The 18,889-nt window shown below is 35.3% G+C and overlaps 1 protein-coding gene across 1 annotated transcript in view; it reads left to right on the top strand.

Moving 5' to 3' along the window:
* Positions 1-18,444, top strand: part of PAWR (pro-apoptotic WT1 regulator) — a 101,115-nt gene extending 82,671 nt beyond the window's left edge. The window contains exons 4-6 of the mRNA XM_058568731.1: positions 13,351-13,498; positions 15,594-15,698; positions 17,896-18,444. Of these exons, the coding sequence (XP_058424714.1) occupies positions 13,351-13,498; positions 15,594-15,698; positions 17,896-17,982 (340 nt within the window). The 3' untranslated portion in view covers positions 17,983-18,444. The remainder of the gene's footprint in view (positions 1-13,350; positions 13,499-15,593; positions 15,699-17,895) is intronic.
* Positions 18,445-18,889: the final 445 nt, after the last annotated feature.

Consider the following 18,889-nt stretch of genomic DNA (forward strand, 5'->3'; position numbering starts at 1 on the left):
ATAGAACCTGTTTGTTTGTTTGGAAAGTGAATAATTTATTTAGAAATATAATTTTCATGCAAAGATTTAAGATGCTGTAACACAGCTGTTAACTTTTTTCTAATTGGAACTTTCTTTATAACCATTGTTTTAAAACCAGTAGTTCTTGTTTCATTATACGTGTGTTTTGAGAACCACTGAGTCACAAGAAACTTCCTTGGTTTGTTGCTCAGGAGTCAAATGAAAAAAATCAGCCAAATTCTATAAAGGTAAGAGTTCTAGACTGCAGAAGACCAAATGTATCTGCCAGTAGTTGAGGAGAGACGAATCTTCTTGGGCCATGTAAGACCTTTTCTAAAGAAATGTATTTCTTCTCAAGATCTCTTGTTTCTATATTAGCATATTAGTTCTATATTTTACCAAATGACTGTAAAGCACACAATAGCTATGGCTCTTCTGGTTAATGATTTTGCAAATGGACATGAAAGTCACAAAATGATAATTTAAAAGTAATTAAGGGGCCAGCCTGGTGGCGCAAGCGGTTAAGTGTGCGCGTTCCGCTACGGCGGCCCGGGGTTCGCTGGTTCGCATCCCGGGCGTGCACCGATGCACTGCTTGGCAAGCCATGCTGTGGCAGCGTCCCATATAAAGTGGAGAAAGATGAGGCACGGATGTTAGCCCAGGGCCAGTGTTCCTCAGCAAAAAAAACAGGAGGATTGGCAGATGTTAGCACAGGGCTGATCTTCCTCACACACACACACACAAAGTAATTGAGATACTGGTACATTTTGACTAAATTCTTCCCTTGTGCATTTGTGAACTTTTTTCTGCATTGTAAATATTATTAGCTTAGATTTATATAGTATTTATTATGTACCAGACACTATTCAGAGTACTTTCCGTATACGTTAATCCAGTTAATTGCCCAATAGCCTGATGAGGAACATGTCTTATTATCCCTTTTTACAAGTGAGGAAACTGAGGCACAGTGAAGTTTAATGACTTTTGTGAGATCAGAGAGAGATTAATTGGCTGATTTTTTCAGCATATGTTGCTTTACCTCATGGTAATATTACTTTGTCTAGTATGAGTGGAATGTAGAATGTTTGATTCAGAGTTTGATTTAGCTTATTTTGACTCCAAGTGACTGGAAGGTACCAGTAACGGGATTTTTTCTGTTTAACATAGGTTTTTTTTTGACAAGTTAACTTCTACGTATGTGGCCCTGGACTTCACTGAGTCTACTCAGCTGTGTTTACTTTGTTTTTGCTACAGTACAGTATTGGAAAATAACTTTTCTTCTTATGATCTTGAGGTCCAGCAAGATCTGAAGTATCTTCATAATCATCAAAGAGAAATTATGTAGTAATATTTGGTATAATTTTATTTTTTTAGTGCATTTTATGTGTTATATTTCCTTGGAAATTAGCCACTAAACTGAGCATGTTATTCCATATTTATTCTCTTTTTTTAAGAATTTTACTTAGATGTAATTCAAATATCATAAAAGTCGTCCTTTGAAAGTGTATAATTCAGCAGTTTATAGTACATTCACAGTGTTGTACAAGCATCCCCACTATCTGGTTCCAGAATTCCCCCTGCCAAAAAAAAAGGGAAACGCCGTATGCATTAAACAGTCCATCCCCATTCTTCCTGTCCCCCAGTCCTTAGCAACCAGTACTCTGTTTTCTATCTATAGATTTGCCTGTGCTGGATATTTCATATAAATGGAATTATACAATATATGGCCTTGTGTGTCTAACTGCTTTCATTTAGCATAATGTTTTCAAGATTTCTAACAGTGAGGTAGGTTAGATGCTGTAGTTAGGAGAGATGCTGTAGAAAAACATTAATTATGTAGGAAAATTATTACTTATTTATGTTAAGTGAGGAGAGGGAGAACATTTTACAAAGAGTATTATACAAAATGAAGTCTATCATAATCTGTATAAAGTGTACTTAACTTGAAATCTGTGGAGGAACTGCTAAAAATCTGTGTAAAAGAATATAACCCTTATTTTTCTGGGAGAGAGCTATATTTTTTATCAGATTTTCAAAGGGATCTGTGATCCAAAAAGGTTAAGAACTATTAATATATTGTAAAATGTATTGGCAGTTATCTCTGGATTGCTGGGATTACTGGAAATTTTGATGTATATTTTATTTCCTACAGTGAATATGTATCACAGTTTTCATAAAGAGCCTGAGAGTTGTTGCTGTGTGTGTGTGTGTGTGTGTAAAGGAAGAAGAGAGAGAAGACCTACATGGAGTAAGGAGCTGTTTTGAAGAGTGAGAGTGGTGGATGGGGGGAGAATAAGGTAGTGAAACATATTAAAAATATGGAGGCCAATCATGTACTTGTTGATTATTTAGGAATTACATGATTTATCCAATACTTCTGAATATTTGATATTCATTCTAAAAGTAGGATTTTACTCATGAGTCTTGTATTTCTTCTAATTGCTAAGCTTTAAAATATCTATTTTAGTGGAAAATTCCTCTAGCTGTAATCTCATAATGCTGCCAGTCTTGTTCTCATGATAGTTTTAGAATAACAGTGTTTTTTCCCCCAACACAGCACCTCCTAGTCTTTCCACAGAAGATGTGAAAATTCCCAGAGGGGAAAAAACTTCCAGTAAAGGGTGGGATTTATTTTTGATGATACTGTTTTTATTCTTTTCCCTTCTCTGAACATTATAGTTAATAGCTTTATAGCTAAGGGCAGAGGGGGATTCTTTTTGGAATCATAGTAGTTAGGGATTTGTGTTAACATTCCTGAGTAGAACATTACAAACTTTTTGGAGTTAATGAAACAGTCTTTTATTCTGGATATTTTGCACTGCACATATCCGGACCTCAAAATAGGTTAAAAACATTTCTGTTTTTAGAATAAACAGAGCTAAATTTGGCAAAAGATCAAATACGATTATTCACAATTATGACAGTATTCCTTACAAACCTAATATGTAAGGGGGATAAATCACAGATTTTGTTTTTCAGTAATGATTATTCCTTGTTTTAAACTTGTATAATAGTATCATTTATGTATTGACAAGCCTAATATGAAGGATTTTTAAATTGTTAATAGGTTAACCTTTTTGAAATACTGTTTTAAGCTTGTTTATCAGGCAAATACAAAGCTATTAAGGGACATCCATATTTCTAGGTTTTTGTTTGTAGTTGTCAACAGTGTAGTTTCTGCTTGAATAATCTTGTGGTTGGTGCAGATAATTAGGCTTTTTTTTTTTTAATCGAAAAGAGGTCCTTTAAAATGATTCTAATGCTCGTCTATAATATGGTATGGCTTCAGTGATACCTTAATCTCTTGATTTTCTTCCTACCACTTTGCTTGTGTTTCCCAGTCTTATTTGTAGTTCTTCTTTTCTTGTACCTCTTCTTTAGTGTTGGTGTTGTTCAGCTCTCTATCTTAAACTTTATTCTCTTTTTGTTCTGTGTATTTGTGCCAGAAATTTCCTTCACTCTGATGACTTCAGTTACTATCTGTAGGTATGCTGATGACTCCAAATCACTAGCTGGGTACCTGTATAACCAACAACTTTTAAATATCTACTTTTAGATATCTCAGAAGCATCCTAAACTTGGCATGTTCCAAAGTAAACTTGTGAAACCTAGTGAATTTCAGAAGTTGGCATCAAAATCTGTTCTTGCTCAAGTCGGAAATCTGGACGTTGTTTATGACTCTTTTTTTTTTTTTTTTTTTTTTACTGCCTCAGCTACATCCAGTCATTTACCAAGACTTGTTGAGTTTATTTCCTGCATATCTCCAGTGCCAACACACCAATCCAGGACACCATTATCTCTTTATAGTAGTCTCCAAACTGGCCTCCCTGCCTCCAGTTTTGCTCATCTCCAGTGCATTTTGTTAACGTGATTGTCACTTCCCCTGCTTTAATGGCTTCCCATGACCTTTAAATGGAGTCTAAACTAGTTTCCAAAGTGGGGTGATGCACAAGATAATGAGAGAGTGCAGGAGGAAAATATTAGAACTTCTATTTATATTTACCTTTTAATCTAAAAAACACTAGGACATTAATACTTAGTAGCTGGTACTGTGTACTAGTTATTTACCCATTATTCCCTTTCTCTATATGTCAGGTGGTCATTTGGTACTGGCGCTATCCTGAGGGAAAAATGCTTTGTTTATGCACTTTCTGAATGTTGCACAAAACAGTAGTTTGAATTTTTAAATGGATTTATGAATTACTGTCTCATTTAATTAATACTCACAAAATGGATAAGTCTGGGGAGACTATCAAACCAAGTATATAAGTGCAAAGATGATCTCGTGGTTGTTCAGCTGGCAAGATATACAAAATGAGATCTGTTCTAATAAACTAGAAAAAATATCTTTATGCTTATTTTGGAGTTTTAAGTGGAAAGTTCTTAAAATTTTAAATTCTTGTTGTGAGGCATCTCTTTCTTTGATAGCCATTAAAAGTCAAATATGCAAACTGATCTTAGAACTAGCTCTTTGAATCTCTATATTACAAAGTATTAAAATAAGATCCTAAGAAATAATGAAGCATATTCAGTTACATTTCATTAAAAGTATCATAGTCAGGGCCGGTCGGGTGGTGTAGTGATTAAGTTCGTGTGCTGCGCTTTGGCAGCCCAGGATTTGCAGGTTTGGATCCCAGGCGCGGACCTATGCACAGCTTATCAAGCCATGCTGTGGCGGCGTCCCATATAAAGTGGAGGAAGATGGGCATGGATGTTAGCCCAGGGCCAATCTTCCTCAGCAAAAAAAAAGAGGAGGATTGGCCACGGATGTTAGCTCAGCACTAATCTTCCTCACACAAAAAAAAGTCAATTTTTGTGAAGATGAGAAAAATTTGTACTGTAAATAATGAAAACACATTTTAAATTCTTTTCATCCTTTTATGTTCTATTTTTTGTGATGTAGATAGTATTTTAATATGATTATATTAAATCATTTTAATGGTATATTACAGATCATTATTTGATTTAGATATGTAATGTATATTACATATGTTTGTATAATAATGTATATATTACTGTAAAAATTGTAGATAAACATACGAGCATGGGTATGTAATGAATAAAACTCGGAGACCATTAGTTTAAATATTTTCATAAAATAGCTCTCATGTTTCCTGCTTGCTTTTCCAGTTTCATGTCTTATCACACCTATGTTTACATTTCATGCTTTAGCCATATTGGACTTTTTTGTTTCTCAAATGGGCCACATACTCTTTGTTTCTAGATACTTACACATTCTTATTCCTCTTTTAAGTCTGAGTTTAAACATTCTCTAGCATAATGCTACTCAAAGTGTAGTCCTTGAACTGTTTGTCACCAATTCATGACGAGATAAGAACAGAACTGGAGAGTAAACATTTAGAAGTTTGGATTGCGTTTTGACATTGTCATCATCACATCCAAGTCCACGATTAGTGGACTCCTTTCTAAATAGGATATTGACTACTTCAAGTGCCATGGTGCATGTGTGCTTTTTTTTTTTAATTTAGTTTTTTAGAGCAGTTTAAGGTTCACAGCAAAATTGAGGGGAAGGTACAAATATTTCCCATATACTCTCTGCCCACACATATGCATAGCCTCCCCCATTATCAACATTTCCTAACAGAGAGACACATTTGTTATAGTTGATGAACCTACATTGACACATCATAATCACCCAAAGTCCATAGTTTACATTACAGTTCACTCTTGGTGCTGTACATTCTATGGGTTTGGACAAATGTATAATGACATGTATTCATCCTTATGATATCATACAGGATATTTTCACTACCCTAAAAATCTTATGTGCTCCACCTATTCATTCCTCCCCCCATCACTTCTCCTTCCCAACCCTGGCAACTACTGATCTTTTTTACTGTCTCCATGGTTTTGCCCTTTTCACAATGTCCTGTAATTGAGATCATGTAGTATACAGCCCTCTCAGATTGGCTTCTTTCACTTAGTAATATGCATTTAAGGTTCCCCTGTGCCTTTTCATGGTTTGATAGCTTATTTCTTTTAGGGCTGGATAATATTCCATTGTCTGGATGTACCATAGATTATTTCTCCATTCACCTATGAAAGGACATCTTGGTTACTTAAAAATTTTGGCAAATATGAGTAAAGTTGCTGTAAACATCCACGTGCAGGTGTTTGTGTAGGCATAAGGGTTCAGCCTCTTTAGGTAAATACCAAGGAGCATGATTGCTGGATAGTGTGGTTAACAGTATGTTTAGTTTTATAAGAAATGACCAAACTGTCCTCCAAAGTGGCTGTACCATTTTACATTGTCATCAGCAGTGAATGAGAGTTCCTGTTACTCCACATCCTTGTTAGCATTTGGGGTTGTCATTGTTCCTGATTTTAGCCATTCTAATAGCTGTGTAATGGGATCTCATTGTTTTAATTTGCATTTCCCTGATGACATAAGATGTGGAGCATCTTGCCATATGCTTATTCACCATCTGTTTATCTTCTTTGCTGAGGTATCTGTTAAGGTCTTTGGCCCACTTTTTAATTGACTTGTTTGTTTCTTATTGTTAAGTTTTAAGAGTTCTTTGTATATTTTGGATAACAGTCCTTTATCAGATGTGTCTTTTATAAAGATTTTCTCCCGGTCTGTGGCTCAGCTTCTCATTCTCTTCACATTGTCTTTTGCAGAGCAGAAATTTTTAATTTTAATGAAGTCTAGCTAGCAATTATTTCTTTCACGGATTGTGCCTTTGGTGTTATATCTAAAAAGTAATCACCATACCTAGGGTCTTCTGGGTTTTCTCCTATGTTAGTTATCTTCTAGGAGTTTTATAGTTTTGTGTTTTACGTTTAGGTCTGTGATCCCTTTTGAGTTAATTTTTGTGAAGGGTTTAAGGTCTTTGTCTTATTTTTTCATGTATTGCATGTGGATGTCCAGTTGTTCCAGCACCATTTGTTGAAAAGGTTATCTTTGCTCCATTGTATTGCCTTTGCTCCTTTGTCAGGGATCAGTTGACTATATTTGTGTGGGTCTGTTTCTGGGCTATTTGTTCCATTGCTCTGTTTGTCTTTTCTTTTGCCAGTACCACACTTTCTTGATTACTGTAGCTTTATAGTTAAGTATCACAATTTGGTAGCATCAGTCCTCCCACTTTGTTCTTCTCCTTCATTATTATTATGTGGCTGTCCTGGGTCTTTTGCCTCTCCATGTAAATTTTAGAATCAGTTTGTCAGTAGCCGCAAAATTACTTGCTGGGGTTTTGATTGGGCTTTTATTGAATCCATAATCAAGTTGGGAAGAGCTGACATCTTGCCAATATTGAATCTTCCCATTAACAGGGAATATCTCTCCATTTATTTAGTTCTTCTTTGATATCTTTTATCAGAGTTTTGCATTTTTCCCTCATATAGATCTCGTACGTATTTTGTTTTATATCTAAATATTTCATTTTTGGGGTTGCTAATGTAAACGTATTGTGTTTTTAATTTCAAATTCCACTTGTTTCTTGCTAGTATATAGGAAAGCAATTGACTTTTGTATATTAACCTTATGTCCTGCACCCTTGCTATAATCACTTATTAGTTCCAGGAAGATTTTTGTTGATTCTTTTGGATTTTCTGTGTAGATGATCATGTCATCTATGAACAAAGACAGTTATGTTTCTTCCTTCCCAAACTTTGTACCGTTTATTTCCTTTTTTTTCCTTCTTCTTTTATTAGCTAGGACTTCCAGTAAGATTTTGAAAAGAAGTGAGAGGGGACATCTTTGCATTTTCCTAATCTTGACAGAAGAGCTTCTAGTGTCTCACCATGTAGGTTTTTTGTAGATATTCTTTATCAAGTTGAGGAGGTTCCCTTTGTTAGTTTGTCTAGAGTTTTTATCATGAATAGGTATTGGATTTTGTCAAATGCTTTTTCTGCAGTGTATTGATATGATCGTGTGATTTTTCTTCTTTAGCCTATTGATGTGATGATTACATTAATTGATTTTTGAATGTTGAACCACACTTGAACACCTGGGATAAATCCCACTTGATTTTGGTGTAAATTCTTTTTATACATTGTTGAATTTGAGTTGCAAATATTTTGGGGGGGATTTTTACATCTATGTTCATGTGAAATTAACTAGTTTGTAGTTTTCTTGTGATGTGTTTGTATGATTTTAGTATTAGGGTAATGCTGGCCTCATAGAAAGAGTTAGGAAGCATTCCCTCTGCTTCTGTCTTCTGGAAGAGATAGGCCTATTCAGATTGTCTGTTTCTTCTTGTGTGAGTTTTGGCAGCTTGTGTCTTTCATGGAATTGGTCCATTTCATCTAGGTTATCAAATTTGTAGGCAGAGTTGTTCATAGTATTCTTTTATCATCCTTGTCATGTCCATGGAATTTTTAGTGATGTCCCCTCTTTCGTTTCTGATACTAGTAATGTGTGTCTTCTTGTTTTCTCAGCCTAGCTAGAGGCCTGTTAATTTTATTGATCTTTTCAAAGAAACAGCTTTTGGTTTCATTGATTTTTCTGTATTTGTTTCTTGTTTTCAATTTCATTGATTTCTGCTCTAATTCTTATTTCATTTCTTCTGCTGACTTTGGATTTAATTTCCTCTTCGTTTTCTAGTTTCCTAAGTTAGAAACTTAAAGAGTATTCATTTTAGATCTTCTTTTCTAATATATGCATTCACTGCTATAAATTTCCCTCTAAGCACTGCTTTCACTGCATCCTCCAGATTTTAAGTTCTGGGTTCATTTTTGTTTAGTTAAGATATTTTTAAATTTCTCTGGAGATTTCTGCTTTGACCCATGTGTTATTAAAGGTGTGTTGATTAATCTCGTATATTTTGGGATTTTCCAGTTATCTTTCTCTTAGTTTAATTCTGTTTTGGTCTGAGAGCAGACATTGTATGATTTCTATTCTTTTAAATTTGTGGAGGTGTGTATTACGGCCCAGAATATGGTCTGTCTTGGTGGATGCTCCATGTGACCTTGGGAAGAATGTGTATTCCTCTGTATGTGTGTTATTTTTATGTTAGTCATTTGTAACCCAAAGTGTGTAAGAATTGAAGAAAATGTAAGTATTTATTTACTTTAAAAATATTTTGTTAAATCCAATCAGACATTTTTTCAATAAATAAAATAACTCAAAAGTAAATATGTAATAATTAAAAATAAACAAGAAATAAAAAGTAAAAATCTTTTTCATTTTTTTCAATTTCTGCTTTTGTTATTATTTTCTAAATCCAGGAAGTAAAATTTATATACTTTATTTTTAATTCTAATTTACTTATGTTAAAACAAGCTTTACTACACTTTTTCATAAGGAAAGATATACCTTTTCTGAATGTGACATTAGTGGTAAACCAAATGATGATGATGGAAGTAATTTCAAAGAGATACAAAACAAAGAGTTTGCACTACTTTTGTTGGGAAACGTTATCCCTCCTGTACTGAGTTAAAGTTTTTAAAATTAATTAATTTATTATTTAGTGTGTTTGTGTGTGTGTGTGAGGAAGATCAGCCCTGAGCTAACATCCGATGCCAATCCTCCTCTTTTTGCTGAGAAAGACTGGCCCTGAGCTAACATCTGTGCCCATCTTCCTCCACTTTATATGGGAAGCCGCCAGAGCATGGCCTGACAAGCAGTGTGTCGGTGAGCGCCCGGGATCCGGACCCGGGCCGCCAGCAGTGGAGCACGCACACTTAACTGCTATGCCACGGGGCCGGCCCCCTGAGTTAAATTTTTAGCAGTACTTAATGGGAAGTGCTAAACCACAGTGGGTTATTTGAGATAATGTATTAGCTACTCAAACAATAAAACCATCAAAAAAAATTTTTTTTTAAAGAGTTTTTTCCAAGGAGGCTCAAAGCGTCTCTTAGAGAATTTTAATTTTATTTATTTATTTTTCCCCCAAAGCCCCAGTAGGTAGTTGTATGTCATAGTTGCACATCCTTCTAGTTGCTGTATGTGGGACTCGGCCTCAGCATGGCCAGAGAAGCGGTGCGTCGGTGCGCGCCCGGGATCCGAACCCGGGCTGCCAGCAGCAGAGCCCGCAAACTTAACCGCTAAGCCATGGGGCCGGCCCAAAACCATCAAAATTTAAGTGGCATGACATAAATACATTCACAACCACAAACGCATTATTTGAAAGAAAGAATATTACAATTAAGAAGGTGACAGAAGCAGATCTTCAGGATTTTATATGTAATCATTAGTGCTTTGAGTTTCTTTTAAAATCTCACTTCAGCTTGCTAACATTACAAAACTATGCACAAATGACAAGACAAAGATGTTTGTCTGGAAATGTTGGATGAATCTGTAGCAGAGAAGGTAATTCATGTAATACTTTCTAGCAACACCATAGCTTGATATATTAAGGAACAGTCTAGTGATACAGAAGACCAACTCAGACAAATAAGGATAGCAAAGGAATTTTTGTTAATTCTAACATAACAAATACGATATGAAGGAAGAATTTATTTTTCAGCTTCCTTTCTGACAAACACAACTTGCTCTGAAGTATATAAAACTTGGAAGCGTTCACAAATCAACAAATATGGTTCGGAGTTTTGCTTTGTAGGAGTATATTCTGATTATGTAGAGACAGTGACAGGAAAAACATGCTGGAACTTGTGCCAGAATGTAAATCAATGTCCTGCTTCTTTCATTGAGAAAGTCTTGCAGTGTCAGCTGAACTAAACAGTATACTTGATATATTAGCTAAATTAACAGTAGTTCACTGGACGTGTGACTTACTTAAACACTAATGTATTAAATTTTAGATTTTTAAAAAGTTAAATGATAATTTGGAAGCTGAACCAATCAGCTGTTATCATATGCTGAGGTATACAGTGATTTTCAAATGGAAATTCTCAGACAAAAGTGTTTGAATTTTGGGATGAACTCTTAAGTGTTTTTGCAAGATAAGAAACCAGTTTGGTCCCCAGCTTTTTATTTATGTGAATTAGACTTATTTGTCTGATACCTTCATTCTTTTTTTTTTTTAAATGATCTTAACCTTTCATGCAAGGAAGGACTGACTATCAGATGTATTCAGTGTTTTCTAAGATCAAAGAACAAAAATAAAAGTTAGAAATTTGGGGGAAAAGTTTCTAGAAATTGTTATGATGAGTTCCACAATATAGTAACAATTATCAATAAAGCATGTGGTGATTTTGGTATTGTACACTTGCAAAAAGTTATAATCAAATACCTTACAAATTTTATAAGACACACTTGGAGGGCCGGCCCCGTGGCTTAGCGGTTAAGTGCGCACGCTCTGCTGCTGGCGGCCCGGGTTCGGATCCCAGGCGCGCACCAACGCACCTCTTCTCTGGCCATGCTGAGGCCGCGTCCCACATACAGCAACTAGAAGAATGTGCAGCTATGACACACAACTATCTACTGGGGCTTTGGGGGGAAAAAATAAATCAATAAAATCTTTAAAAAAAAAAAAGACACTTGGAATTTTATTTTCCATCAAAAGAAAACTTATGCATAGGAAATTAATAGATTAGGAATCCATTTTTTTCATCAAAAGTTATTTTTGATGTATAAACGATTGGAACTGGCTACCAGTGGAGAAGTAAAGACAGGTTTTGAAAAGTGTCATTTTCTGCATTTTGGATAAAAGTTAAAAATGAATATTTTGAGCTTGCTGAAATTGCTTTAAAATCTCTTCTTCTATTCCTGTCAACATACATCTGTGAAACTAGTTTCTCTGTTATGAGTTCTATTAAAACAAAACATAGAAGTAGTTTGGATATACCTTATCCCTTGTGAGCAGCATTGTCATCACCCCAACCTAGATTAGGTAAATTAACAAGTGTGGTAGCAGCCTCCAAGAAACCCCCTCGGGAAGCCCTGCCTCCTGGTACATACACCCCTTCCCGTTGCAACACAGGGTTGATGTGATACTGTGTCACTTCTGAGATTAGGTCCTAGTAGATACTACAGCTTCTGCCTTGGTTCCTGTGTCACTTTCTCTCTGGAATCCAGCTGCCATACGGTAAACAGCCCAACAGAGAGGCCCACATACCGAGGAACTGAAGTTTCTGGCCAACAGCCAATGAGGAACTGAGGCCTTTTGCCATCAGCCGTGTGAGTGAGCTTAAAGGCAAGTTTTCCAGCCCAGTCAGGCCTTCAAATGATTGTAGACCTGACCAGCATCTTGACTAAACCCTCCTGAGAGACCCTGAATCATCACCACCCAGCTAAACTGCTTCAACATGCCTGAGCAACAGAAGTTGTGAGATAAATGTGTATTGTTTTAATCCACGAAGATTTGTTGTAACTTTTTTATGCAGTAATAGATAACTAACACAGAAGGCAAGAAGCAAGCTCATTTATTACATTAAAAACTTTAAAAATTGACAGATGTGCTGTTGGTTCAGTACGTGTGAATTCGTGTTTTATATGAGTAATTGCAATTTCACTCAGCTTTTGGTTAAATTAGAATTATGAAATGACAAAAGTTACTAGTGTGATAGCCGTTTTCTATAATTGCCTATATACATACTTTCAATGAAACATGCAATTTTATGTAATTTTTTCTGTTCTAATTTGTATTATTGAAATATAATTTTATGAAACGGAATCTGATAGAACATTTGCACTTGTATTTTGTATGGCCTTTTTTAGTTTTATTTTTCCAGTACATTTTTTGTGTGTGTGTATGAGGAAGACAAGCCCTGAGCTAACATCCGACGCCCATCTTCCTCTTTTTGCTGAGGAAGACCGGCCCTGGACTCACATCTGTGCCCATCTTCCTCTACTTTATATGGGACGCTGCCACAGCATGGCCTAACAAGCAGTGTGTCAGTGCGCACCCGGGATCCAAACCTGCGAACCCCGGTCCGCCGAAGCGGAGCACGTGCACTTAACCCCTGTGCCACTGGGCTGGCCTCTCCAGTACATTATTTGATCTTTCAAAAGTATTGGTCCATGATAGATTGGAATTTTTAGAAAAAAAAGGAAACATAAAAGGAAAGTGGTTTTTCTTCACAGATAATCTACAATAGGTCCCCTGTGGTAGTTCTCATAGAACCTGATGCTTACCTTATGATGGACGTCTTGCTTTATTGTAACTGGTTATAGTCCCTTTTAAACTGAAAGCTCTCTGAAGGGCAGAGTCCGTGTCTGTGTTTGCTGTTACATCTTCAGTATCCAGAACAGTGTCTGGTACTCAGCAGCTACTTGGTAGATATTGGTCAAAAGAATTAATGTTTTTTTAAAAAATTTTTCATTGTATTGGAATAATGATTAACTTCTATAGTTATAAATAAGTTGTCAGCTATAACCATGTGTCTTCAGGGGAATGGTAATTGTTTATGGTGAAGATAAACTATTTTTGGCATTCTTGCTGAGTATTAGGGATTTTTATAAAATATATTTTTTTATTTCCATAGCACAACCACTGCCTCTGAAGAAGATGTTTCAAGTAGATATCCCCGAACAGATAGAAGTGGGTTCAGCAGATATAACAGGGATGCAAATGCTTCAGGTAATTTGGTCTCAAGTAGCACATTGGAAAAGAAAATTGAAGATCTTGAAAAGGTATGAATTATAAATTATTTAAAATTGATATAATTAACATACCATTAGGATTCCTTTTTTACTTTCATAGCAGCTGAGAGAGAAAATAAATTGAAATTTGTAGAGGAGAGACTGTCAAAAAATGGAAAAGTATAAGGGGCGCTAATGGAAGATATCATTAGTGTTAATTGGTATTTCCATATATAGTAGTTAAACAGCAGCTTTGAATCACTGTCTTATGTATATAGTTTCTAGATGCATTGTGGCTAAGCAATTTCTAATTTTCTTAATACTTTCCTGTCCAGTTCTGTTGATGTTAAAACTTTTAGAAATGGAGCCAATTCTTGTATTTTTTAATATTTAATGGATACTCCCATTCTGCCAAGTGATAATCTCTAATATATTGAAAGCAGTCTTTGCCTCTGAAGTGGTTAGAAGTCTGTGCTGGCAATAGGTACTACTGTGTGTTTAGTATATTATCTGTACAGATTGTCATTTGTAGACTTTCTTCTGGGTTCCAAATTAGAGCCTAGAGCCATCTTTGCTGTTTGAAATAATTTTAAGAATATACCTGTCTTTAGGAGTACCTTTGAGAACAACTCAAATGAATTTTGGCATAAATTTGTTAACCAAAGGGTCTCAGGTATGTTCTGTAGACGTTCAACCCCTAATATTGATAATGGTGCTGAATTACTTTCTAATTGTTAAAAATCTGTTTTGTTTTGCTGAACTAAAGTTATTCCTTATGATATAAAGATTGTTTTAAGTAGAGATTTAATTTTAAAAAATTGTTTCTATTTTATAACATTTTGATTATTTTTAGTTCACATCTAAGCTTTTACACTAGTTTCTATGGGTTTAATAATTTTATTTATTTATTCATTTATTTTTCCCCCAAAGCCGCAGTAGATAGTTGTACGTCATAGCTGCACATCCTTCTAGTTGCTGTAAGTGGGACGTGGTCTCAGCATGGCCGGAGAAGCGGTGCGTCGGTGCGCGCCTGGGATCCGAACCCGGGCGGCCAGTAGCGAAGCGCGCGCATTTAACCGCTAAGCCACGGGGCCGGCGCGTGCACTTAACCGCTAAGCCACGGGGCCGGCCCTCTATGGGTTTAAATTAAAAACTTTCAGGAATACATAGTCTAACAGGTTTAAGGGGGTGCTTTAGGAATGCTTTTCGAGTTGCACGAGAGTTTGAATTGAGTTGCTAGTAGTTGGCGGCAGCTGATTAATGAGGCCAGCCGGCTACTTTGTCTCAGGGTTAGTAGGAAAGAAGCCAAGTTCTGGGTGAGACCTTTTCAGTTCTGCTTCTCTTTTGCCCCCAAGGTGGCAGACCCAGCCGAAGGCCCACGATTCTAAAAAAGATTTCTTTGAGAAAGATGTTGCATTATTTAAAGAAAATGAAGTTTAAAATCAGTAATCTATTTCAGTTCCTTCATTTTATCCGTTGCCAGTTAACTGGCAGAGTCAGAAGTAAAATTGAGGACCGTTATTTTTCTGTTTAGAGTTTTCTATAAAGCCATCTTCTTTTCTTAACCTCTGTATTTTTAATAAAAATTTTGAATTTCAAACAGGATATTATCCATTAATAAAGTAAGATATTTCATTACTAATGGTGGTGATAAGCTAAAGAGGATAAGTCATTGAGTATTCATATTTGTTACAGACTTGTATAAACATAGATTTAATCAGAAACTCCTATATTCCTCTCTGGTTCTTTTCTGGGATGGGTTTCTCCTTCCCTCACCAAGTGATTAAGAAATTCATTGGAGGGCCGGCCCTGTGGCTTAGTGGTTAAGTGCGTGCGCTCCGCTGCTGGCGGCCCAGGTTCGGATCCCGGGCGCGCACCGACGCACGGCTTCTCCGGCCATGCTGAGGCCGCGTCCCACATACAGCAACTAGAAGGATGTGCAGCTATGACATACAACTATCTACTGGGGCTTTGGGGGAAAAAAATAAATAAAATAAAATAAATAAAAAATTTAATAAAAAAAAAGAAATTTATTGGAAATCTTCATATATCTAAGGTACTTCACCAAACTTGGCAGATATGTGCCATTTAAGATTATAAACAACCAATTTCTTTCCAATTAATACTTTGTAATTATGTCTACCAGGAAGTAGTAAGAGAAAGGCAAGAAAACCTAAGACTTGTGAGACTAATGCAAGATAAAGAGGAAATGATTGGAAAACTCAAAGAAGAAATTGATTTGTTAAATAGAGTGAGTATTCACATATTACAGTTTCACGGTTTCCTTTTTTTCTGGCAATTGGAAGAAAATACATAAATGTGAAGAAATATCTAATTTCATTATTTAGTTCATTCTTTTTTTAATGAGATAGTAATTTGTGGTAGTAAGAACCATCATTTCATTCCGTAAACTGATTTCCTCTGGCCAATTATCAGTTGAATTCACTTACTGTTCTTTTTGGGGATGGACTGATGAATGGATTTGTTCTGTGTTTTGTTAGAGCCTGGATGTGAGAGGCAGCTTGGGCACCACCACACAGAAAAAGGCATTGGCTAGTGCCAATAAGAGTTGCTTCAATGAAGAACTAAAATTGCTAGTTTCTTGTCATAAGAAACTCCAGATGTGTTTGTATTTTCACCACTTTTTTTTTCCCTCCAATTATACGTATGCATCCCCAACTTTAGGTTTAGCCTTACCCCAAGGACTTAACTGCTGTTGGTAGCTCTCTCTTTTTTTTTTTTCTTTCAGCCCTAGGATTTGTTTCCTACTTAAGAAGCAGGTATTAGTGCTAGGCCACATACTTAGGTAATGATGATGGGAAGAGATTCCATAGTTTTGCTGTTAGAAGGATTTAGATAAGACGGAGGAAAGAAGTTTGCTTCAGGGGAAAAAAAGAACAGATTCCTAATCCAATCTTAATTCTGACAGTGAAAGAAGAGACAGTTGAGCGGCTTTATTGTGCAGACCCATTCTAATGAAGTTCTAAGGCATTAACTATAGGTCATAGATGAGGGCACTGAAACTCAGAGTGTAACTTGCTCAGGGTCATATGTTGTAATCACATAGTAATCAGCTGAGCCAGTATTGGACCTCAGGTATTCCATAGACCTAGTGCTAAGTGAGCTCTTCCCATTCTTGTAGACTGCCTTTCGTCTTAGTTCAGAACACAGGCATTCCTCTGTTGGTTCTGGAATATGGTTTAATAAAATATGCAAATATTTTTGATGTCTGTGATGTATTAGCACCGTCTTAGGCACTGTGTGCATTAAAAAGAAGAAAAAAACACCTGTCCTTATAGAGTTTATAATCTAGTCATGATACATGAATGTGTTTTATCATTTAATTCTAAATCTCAGGTAGGTCTCAGTTGTAGTAATTTTAGGAATCCCATATCTTTATTGTTGTTTTCAACAAATTAATTTCCCAACGTCATTCAGTTTGTAAGTAAATGCAAATTCTGTTTTTGTACAGTTTTAAGTCATTTACCTAATTGTCCAAAGACAGTATGCTAAATTTATCAGAATGCCACTATCCAGTAGCACACTTATAATTCAAATTGATTGCGCCAAGTTTGAGTATTTTGAATTGCAAGGATAAATCTCTGCTTTTTCAAACATCAGTAAATAGTCTGCCTTGAAATAATGTTTCTTCTAACTAAAACTTATAGTGAATTGTCTTCGTATTTACCAAATAGTTGTATATATGGTATTAGGATTAATGTAGAGAACGTAGAGCTGGAATCATATAACTTAAAAGCTGGAGGGGGATTATCTAGTTTAGTGACTTTCAGTTGTTTTTTTTTTTTTTTAAGCTCTAAAACCTTGCCCTCAAAGAAAATGTTATAGAGAACTCTAACATATAAATTGAACCGGATCAACTCTACATGCCCCAGATCTCCTTTTCTGTATGCCTTGGTTCTGTCAGCTCCCCAGTTTAATGCCCCAACATGTTAAATATCACACAAGGTGGTAGGAGTACATCCAGAACTTGTACCTGGATCTTTCTGATGCCTAGTTTGACACTAGGTTGCAGTGCGGCTCTGTGAACCTCATATTGCCTGCATATGTATTTTGTAAATTTAGCCCTCAATTTTAGGGAGAAGAGGATTTGTTTTTAACTAAAAAGTTAAGTTATTTGTAATGATTAAAAATTGGAAGATTCACATTTAAATAATTCTGATTTCTAGCTTTTCTTGAAAAACTGAAAGATCTGGCAAGAGTTAGCCCATATTACCACGACAACAACAATGAGAAAGAGTTAAGTAGTGGATGCCTCCTTTAGGTGGGGCATAGTCCATCTAAAGTTTTCAGAACTTGCCCTCTTTTCCAAGTTAATTGCTTGTATGAACTATCTTTGAATGTGTATTTTTTGAAATGTTTTTATCACCTTCAGAATATGTTTAAGTGTTTAAAAACTCACGTACTATTTTCCTTTTTGTTTCCTTAAGGATCTAGATGACATAGAAGATGAAAATGAACAACTAAAGCAGGAGAATAAAACTCTTTTGAAAGTTGTTGGGCAACTAACAAGGTAGAAGCTTCAAGGCTCAGTGTGGAAAAAAATTTTAAAACTACTGATTGAATGTTATGGTTAATGCTAGGACAATATTCCTATGCTGCAATACATTAAACTAACTAAATATTGTATATTTATTTCTTGAAAACAGTGGATGTTTATTTGCAAAATATTTCTTTTTCATTATTAGTTTCAAAATGTCAACCTTTTATTTCACGAATAAGTAACATCTTTCAGTTATTAAAATGATAGGTTATGCCTCTTTTGGTTTTGTGTGGTATTCAAATAATATGTGGTTTAAAGTCACAACCATTTGAATATATTTTATCTGTGGTAGTGCATTTTTCTCCCTAAAGTAATATACATAGTCTTTGTTTACATGAATTTAAATACTTTTGGGGAGTTACCTGCAAATGCCTTATTACTGATGTGTGCAACCTTTTATGTGTTGGTGATTTAGTCATAAAGGTCTTTGTCTACTGTCATTTGTTCTTGCAATTTATTCTGAGCAATTTAGAGTAATATAGAGTCACACTATTTTATATGTCATCTTTAAAAAGGAAAACTATTATAAAAAGTCACTTAATATCATGTACTAGTTGGCTAAATATAGAATTTAAAAGAATACTTGAATTGTGCTATAGTAAATTAAAATGTACTATTTTGTATTTGAATATTGAAAAAAATTTTAAATCATTTTAACTTCTGAAAAATATACAATTGTAATTTTAATGTAGAATTTCTTTTGTGGGTACTACCTTTTTTATTATTCCAAGGTTTATAAGTGAACACGGGATATTTAAAAGTTGTTTTATTCATCAAGCCTGGAGAATGTGTACAATTTCAGTGTATAAGAAAAAAATCCATTTTTTAATTATATGCATTAAAATCAAAACCAAAATATTTATACATACTTAAAACATTTA

The sequence above is a fragment of the Diceros bicornis genome, chromosome 25, assembly GCF_020826845.1.
Source record: "Diceros bicornis minor isolate mBicDic1 chromosome 25, mDicBic1.mat.cur, whole genome shotgun sequence".
NCBI lineage: Eukaryota > Metazoa > Chordata > Mammalia > Perissodactyla > Rhinocerotidae > Diceros > Diceros bicornis.